Source organism: Perca fluviatilis, chromosome 16 (assembly GCF_010015445.1).
Source record: "Perca fluviatilis chromosome 16, GENO_Pfluv_1.0, whole genome shotgun sequence".
In the NCBI taxonomy this organism is placed as follows: Eukaryota; Metazoa; Chordata; class Actinopteri; order Perciformes; family Percidae; genus Perca; species Perca fluviatilis.
In genome coordinates, this window is record NC_053127.1 from 28,669,861 (window position 1) to 28,678,215 (window position 8,355).

Consider the following 8,355-nt stretch of genomic DNA (forward strand, 5'->3'; position numbering starts at 1 on the left):
AACAAATGCGTCAATCGCTGACACCCACATGCACTATTTTTGCCCTTTTGTCCTTCTGTTGTGTGAGCTGTGTGTATAAAGCTGTTAAACTCATCAGGCCTGTAGCATATAATGCTATTTCACATTATCCTGCTTTTTATAAAAAAGAATGAAAAAAGCAAAACAATAGATACGATGTGGCTCGTTTTCAGCATTGCATCACAGTGAAGATCTGTGTAAAAGCATATGACCAACCCAGAGTGGGCTGGTCCCTTCACTAACTTAATATCTCTTGAGGCATGTTAGAGCTGAGGCCTCTGTTAGCTTCTTCAAGTCTCAGAGGCACACCGGGAGCTACACCTTCCTCTAACAACTGCAAGTATGGAATGAACTGAGAAAAATAACATAAACAAGACATCTTCAACAAGTAGGCAAGTCTATTTTTGGTATTGGTGTGTTCCACTATGTTTTTAGAGAATGTATTTTATGCACAATAGTGTCATTGTTGACGTTGCACTCTCTACAATTCTAACCGGGGCAGAACGCATCAGGGCTTTTCACACCACATTTGAAAATATCCGCTAAAATGCTTTTATTTACAATATTTTGTCTTTTACATTTCTCGTCTTGTTGCTTTTTGATCTAACCTATGCAAACTTTTATACAGTAGTTTTTAACTTGACGATATTTGTCAGGATTTTATATATATATATATATATATATATATATATATATATATATATATATATATATATATATATATATATATATATATATATGGTGAGCTCTCAAGGCTGAACTCATGCCATAATCACATTGTTCTATGGTGTTGTAAGAACTGTAATGTAGCAGAAAACTCTCTTTAATGAAAACCCTTCTTCTCCTTTCTCTGAAATTTTGACACCATTGCAAAGCTTTCTTCTTACACAGTTGTGTAATTGCCGTATGTGTCATAAGGACTATTTCTAAACTGTTTCCACAAGCACAGGGATCCAAAAGCAACACATAGGAAATGTATTACACATCTCACCGTGTCCCAGGTGGATGAATTAACAGTGGGATAGAGGCAGTCACTTATTGTACTGTGATGTCATCATAGCTTATTATACATATATATAAGAGGAGCTGTAATTTGTATCCACTTGTAAAAATGTTTCCCCCACTCTAAAAATAGCATCATTCCGTCCTGTCACTGAGCTTTATTGAGTTGTCTAATAAGACTGGTTTCCAAACTACTGTGCACACACACTACAACATTATCTTCTTTGGGGAGAATGCATAGGGTAAATGATTTCTCTAAATCTAGGTAACCTATTTTCCATTTCCAGGGGGGAAAGAGCTGCTCACTATGGAGCCAAATGACAGACCGATCCCTAGAAGGAGTCTGGGCTCCAGCTCCGGTATACATTATGGCTCTTTTGTGAACAGCCTTTCATCACTTACACCAAAGGCAGAGGAAAAGGAGAAACCAGCCATATCACCAAGACGTGCCTATATAGCTGTGGCTGTGCTATGCTACATCAACTTGCTCAACTACACAGAACGGTACACAATAGCAGGTCAGGTGACAGCGCTGTGCCTTTCCACAAACACTATTTACTGCATCTAATTTTCTGCGCTTACACATGAAATGTTTTTATTGTCGTATAGGTGTTCTTCCCAACATTCAGAAGTTCTTTAATATAAGTGACAGCACAGCTGCACTTATACAGACGGGTATGATGATGCCGAAAACACTCATACACATACACATACACACATATTTGGAAGGTCCCCATTTTACCTTCATTACTTAAGATGCAGTTATGCAACATGTGCTGCAAGTGAATTGCAGAGCACTGTTGGTTATTGCAAGACAGCTATAACATCACACACACACAAACACGCACACATGTTTATTTTGAAAAGTTTCACAAGTGTGGGTTTCCTTCATTAATTGTAAATGAGTGAGTCAATGTGCTGTTCATTATACAGAATTATTAATTCTTATTAATTCTCTTGAAAGTTTTCATCTGCAGTTTCTTGCTTTTGGCCCCTCTCTTTGGTTACCTGGGGGACCGCTACAACCGAAAATACATCATGATTGGTGGTTTGTGTGTGTGGCTTGCGACTGCAATCGGCAGCTCTTTTGTCACTGAGTCGGTAAGTGAGAAATAGATGTGTTCGCATACACTTCGCAGGCACCAAGAAATGAGAAGCAAAAGGAACCCACTATGTCACTTCCTGCTGCTAGTAGTTAGTTGTTCTTCCTCTACCGTTTGATCACATCATGCACTTGCTCCTCAAGTGTAAACAAATGTCCCTGAATGGAGTATTAGATGAGAAGTTGGCGGTCCAGGGAACTTGAGGCTACAAATGTGAAAGAATTTTCCTTCTTACTAACTTCTGGGATGACAAGTCGGCGCAGGTGATAAAAGCTGCGCTGACTCCTCATCCCCCTGGACACCCAGGTCGTAGGAGATGCACTGTACTTTGTCCTGGACAGACTATCTCCACATAGAATGTACTGCATGTGATCTGTGGGACATACAACATGACGTAGGTTGACATAGGGTAATCATGGTTTCCTGATTAGGGCCCAGGGTTAAATAACAGGAAGTAACATTCAGAGATGGATGGCGTTACACTGGCAGGCACTACACTGTGGTTGACATGTACTGCTTATCCCTATTCTCCTCGATCAAGCTTCAATAAATGTCATCAATGTCTAATGAAACTTCTTCAGTCTGGAGTGAAGGGTCCTTCACTGCAAACGTGCAAATCTCATGTGCAAATATTACATGAGTCAACACAGTAATTCTTGTTTGTTTAGTGTACAACATGGATCCAAACATTAAGTAACATAGAGAAAAAATAAGTATCATAGAGAAATAAGAATGGTGTATGTTAAACTGTAAGATGATCTTTTTGGTATTTGGGACTGAAGGGGTTGAACTGCTTCTACAGTATGCTGCTGTCTTGATTTCTTCAGTACTTCTGGCTTCTGATGCTGTTGCGAGCCATGGTCGGGATAGGGGAGGCCAGCTACTCCACCATTGCTCCCACAATCATTGGTGACCTCTTTGTTGGGAATCAACGGAGCGCCATGATCTGTGTCTTCTACCTCTGTATCCCCGTTGGAAGGTCAGAAACAAACAAAATCTATGTCCCCAACTGTCTGTTTTCGTGTTTCATGTTTGTTGTTGCGCATTTTAATCCATTAGTTTAAGATCATGTACTGTTGTGCGGGAATGCAATTGAAAGCATGGACTGTTCGGACACGACATGAATGGTGCATTCACTGCTGGCAGGAAACTCCAGCATTTGAGATTTGAGGGTCAAGTGAACAGCATTTCATTTACAAACAATGCTGCTGGGAAATCTAATGAGAAAGATGAACAATAAACAACCATGTTATTGTCAAAAGGATTATGGGAATTTTGCGGCTTTGTCCTGTCAACGTCACAGATTTTGGAGCTTCCAGGTTCAATGCAGCACATAAACTTGAAAGGACAATATGGGCTTTGAAATCCTTTATGTAGAGATAACAACAGCATGACAACAAAATCATGTCTCACTCTGCAAGATCATCCAAATCATGGCCAACATAGTAAAATCAACACGCAAAGAGAATTTTTTTTTTCTGTAAATACCACAGGACATGTGTACCCTATTGCTAATCTTGTTTATGTCATTATAAATACTTAATTGGTTTTACCATTCTGTGTTTTCAGTGGTCTTGGATACATTACAGGGGCAGGGGTTGCTAATCTGACAGGAGACTGGCGCTGGGCTCTCACGGTGAGAACAGTTCCATCACCAGTCATGTTAGCTGAGCACTGATATAGATATAGAGTGATAGATATTACAAGTTTTTTTTTCTGTATTATCAGATCACTCCCATCTTGGGTGTAGTGGGACTTTTCTTGCTGGTCTTCTTATGCCCTAACCCACCCAGAGGTGCTGCAGAAACCCAAGGAGAGGGAGTTACAGGCCAGAGCTCTTACAAGGAGGATGTCAAATATCTTCTGAAAAAGTAGGACATGGAAACTAATACCCGGCTAATAGTGGATTGTTGGGGCCAATACAGATATTGATTGAGAGTATTAAAAAATAAATTTACATCAGGCTCTAATTAAACTTTGCATCAGTCCCCAAAGTTTACAGAGATATGATTTTTTTTTTGTCATATTTACTAATCTCCTTTTGACCCACCAAACCCCGGAAGGCCCCCCCCCCCCCCCCCCAAAAACCCAGTAAAATATTCGTCTCAAAAAAAAAAAAAAAAAACTCCTGGCTTTCTGGATGCCTACGTTTCTGTCCAGAGCTCAGGTCAGTCAGGGAATCCGACAGCCGTGCGTCCAAGAGCCCTGCGACCCCATAGACAGGTGCAGCATCACCCTTCATTCACCTCACGTCCTTCAAAATTGATACAGAGTTTTAACAAAGCTGTGTGCCTCTGCTCCCTGTACAGTTATATCTTCGGTGCTGTGACGGTGGTGACAGGCATTGTGGGAGCGTGTCTCGGCAGTGGTTTATCTAGAAGGTTAAGGGACAAGGTCCCAAATGCCGACCCACTCATCTGCGCAGTAGGCCTGCTGGGATCGGCTCCCTGCCTCTTCATCACCATCTTTGTGGCGTCAGCAAGCATTCCCGCCACTTACGTAAGAGACGAATGTGTGTCTTTACTGCTGTCCACTAGCTAAATGATACATTTGTATGTATGGCAGTCCTTTACTCTACTCCAGACTGAAATATTACAACAACTTTTGGATGGATTGCCATGCAATTTTGTCCAGACTCCTAGTGACTTTGGTTAAATCCCCTTACTTTAGCTCTAGTGCCATTAAGAGGTTTACATTTTGAGTTTTTAGAGAAATGTCTTGACAACTATTGGGTGGATTGCCATGAAATTTAGTACACACACTCATGCCCCCCTCAAAATAAATAACTTTTGTGATCCGTTAACTGAGGGGTAATAATGAATTAATTTATCAATTTATGAGTTGCTTATTACTCTGTGTCTTAAATGTCTCATTTCAGGTATTCATTTTCATTGGTGAATTATTGATATCACTGAACTGGGCTGTCTTGGCTGATATACTGCTGGTAAGTTTGGTGTGTGTGTGTGTGTGTGTGTGTGTGTGTGTGTGTGTGTGTGTGTGTGTGTGTGTGTGTGTGTGTGTGTGTGTGTGTGTGTGTGTGTGTGTGTGTGTGTGTGTGTGTGTGTGTGTGTGTGTGTGTGTGTGTGGGCTTGTTTAACTATATTTGTGGGGTCCAAAAACCGAGAGTCCAGTATACTTGTGGAGTCCCAACAGCTTTGTGGGTCCAAAATGCTGGGCCCCACAAATTTAAAGGGCTGTTTGAGGGTCAAGACTTTTTTTTTTTAGGTTTTGGGATTAGGGATAGAATTAGGTTATGGTTAGGGTGAGGGTAAGGGTTAAGGTTAGGCATTTACTTGTGATGGTTATGGTTAGGGTAAGAGGCTAGGAAATACATTATGTCAATGAGGGGTCCCCACAAAGATAGTGCCACAAACCTGTGTGTGTGTGTGTGTGTGTGTGTGTGTGTGTGTGTGTGTGTGTTTTGTGTGTGTGTGTGTGTGTGTGTGTGTGTGTGTGTGTGTGTGTGTGAGAGAGAGAGAGAATCAAAATATGAAATTTGAAGCTAATTGGTTGCTTGTGTTATGTTTTACTTCAGTATGTTGTCGTACCAACCAGAAGGTCCACAGCTGAGGCGCTCCAGATTTCAGTCCTTCATCTCCTGGGTGATGCCGGGAGTCCTTACCTAGTAGGAGCGGTGAGAAATACTGTTACTGAATAATGTTCACACTGTCAACTTCCTTTTGACCTTACTGTTTCATCAATAGAACCTCTGCGAGCTTGAGTAAACCACTTTTTCTGTGTATCATTGAGCTGTCTTCACACCTGTGCCAGTAGATCTCTGATGCTATAGGCAAATCTAGATCTGCAACACCTGAATGGAGCTTCCTCAGTCTGAAGTACAGCCTTTTGGTTTGCCCTTTTGTTGGGATCCTGGGTGGACTGTTTTTCTTCATTACCTCCCTCTACATTGCTGAAGACAGGAAGGCAGCTGCGCAATTGGTTGAAGGTACTGTAAATGGATAGTTACTGTCCTTTTATTCTTTATAAATGATACAGTACAGTACAGTACAGTAGAACCATGGCTCAAACAGAGCATCTCTGCACATTCTTTTGCTCTTTCCAGCTGTGGTTGAATGTTAAAATTAACAAATTCTGAGAATTGTATTTCTGTGCAGGAGTTTTGTGTGGATGACACACTGGCAGTCCTAACCATTGTGTTTGCTTAATTAATGTCAGTGTCACAGATGCTGGAGAGCCCTTCCTGAACAATAGCACTCTCACTGTTCAACTCACTTACTACAAAATAGCACCCCTCCTTATGCAGTTAAGAACAAATTCTCCCTATTTGCACACATGCCCCAGTAACACACTGGCAGTGTAGTTCTTCTGGCAACTCGGAGGCGGAGATGGGCCAAGTTTTGATCTGAGTTAACATTCTCTCCATTCTGTTGGATTGGTAATTGGTGTGTGAGGCAGCTGCACTGACAGGGCGACTCTGTTGGCATCACCTTAGCAGATATGAGCTAGTTCTCTCCTAACGTGGTCGACTGTGTGTGTGTATACATATACCTGATCACCTAATATCATTCTAATGAGTGCTTCATACTTTACTTTTAAAGTACGTAAGTAAGTGAGTCAGTGTTTTAAACATGTGTGTGTGTGTGTGTGTGTGTGTGTTTGTGTGTGTGTGTGTGTGTGTGTGTGTGTGTGTGTGTGTGTGTGTGTGTGTGTGTGTGTATGTTTTCAGCAAGCCCCTCACCACAGCAGAGTCCTGCATCTGAGCCCGCAATGGAACTGAGCACCGAGGGCATTAAGTAAAGCTGGACAAAAGCAACCATGGCATTAATGTGTCTGTAAATATTTGAAACTACTGGTGTTGGCAAAATATCCATGTTCGTCCCTTCACAGCCACACACTGATGACAGATACAGAGAAAACGTAATTAATTCATTCACACTGTAAGATCATCAAATGCCTTTTTTTTTTATATTTGTCTGTTCACTCAGGCTCAAATTGTATTTTCTACAGATAAAGTCAAGTCATGTCAACTTCATGTGTATAGCCCAAAAGCTAAAGCTTAGGCCAACTTAAAAGAAAAATGCTGAACTTGTTTACCTATCTGTTACAGTGTTAGTACAATATTACCTCCCATTCAGGGGCACTGTTGTATACTTGAAAAGTACATGCTTACAGTATATTTTCTTAATTGACATGTTTCATTTTTAAATAAATAAATTTAGTTTAAGTAAAACTGTTACTGAGCAATCCCCTCCTTCCAACCTTGGAAAACTCTGCTGTTCTCTATCTATCTATCTATCTATCTATCTATCTATCTATCTATCTATCTATCTATCTATCTATCTATCTATCTATCTCTGCCTGTCTGTTAGCTAGTTACCTAGCTAGTTAGCTGTAGCTATCTAAGCATTTTGAAGTAGATATTCTACTATTTTTTATTTCTAAACTTATGTAAACTTAACTGATGTCACTGGCAAATGTAATCAAACCCTCAACAACCCAAATCTACTAGTAAGCGTCAGTTAATTCATGAAGAATTAACCGCCTTACGGTAAGACCATTGTTTTGCTGACACCAGGATTTGAAAATGGCTGTGTTTAGTTGTGTATAGCTATCATCCACTTGTTTTTCTTTTCTTAACGATTCTCCTGAATTTTGCTGACAACCGTCTACTATACACTCGTGTGTACACGCTTCATCTCGTTCTAGTCTATAAAACCTGGGCAGAATAAGCTGAATATGCCCAAGTATCCATATTGAGGATCAGATCAGATTAACCCCTCCATCTATGATAGTCCCAGCCAGCAGGCAGCTGCTGCCTCCTAATGAGGGCCAGAGGGGCCTCGGGCTGGAACACAACATATGCAGAAAATGGAGTTAAAGAGGGAGGATCTCTCGGTATATATTTTAACAGTTGCTGGAAATCCATCTCATAATTCCACTTTCACTACCCATTTCAGTGGATCTTCCATTGTTGTCCGTGCACTGTAGGAAAGGAGGGAGAGTTTGTAAGTGTAATGTAACAAAAACAAGTAAATGTATAGCGTGTTCTATCTCTTTAGGTTTTTTTTTGTGTGTCCACTAGATGGCACAGTTGCACTTCTGTAAAACATGCAATCACAAGGATCCCTTGACTTCTATTGGTGAGCTATAATGGGTTTGTCAGATGTTCAGTGGGAACTCCAGGAGAACTGCCCTAAAAACTTTCATGTTTGCAGCCACCAAGGCAGCAAGTACATAATGCAGATTGACTATCATCTTTAATATCCCTCTG

At 40.8% G+C, this 8,355-nt stretch overlaps 1 protein-coding gene across 1 annotated transcript; it reads left to right on the forward strand.

The window, feature by feature from the left end:
• The first annotated feature begins 266 nt into the window (after positions 1 to 266).
• On the forward strand, positions 267 to 7,320 carry spns3 (spinster homolog 3 (Drosophila)). Its single transcript, XM_039778520.1, is given in 13 exon segments — positions 267 to 410; positions 1,308 to 1,538; positions 1,630 to 1,695; positions 1,985 to 2,121; positions 2,951 to 3,102; positions 3,693 to 3,759; positions 3,852 to 4,090; positions 4,251 to 4,346; positions 4,433 to 4,622; positions 5,002 to 5,067; positions 5,659 to 5,757; positions 5,898 to 6,069; positions 6,811 to 7,320. Coding segments are annotated over 12 exon segments (1,566 nt in total). The 5' UTR covers positions 267 to 410; positions 1,308 to 1,327; the 3' UTR covers positions 6,882 to 7,320.
• Positions 7,321 to 8,355: the final 1,035 nt, after the last annotated feature.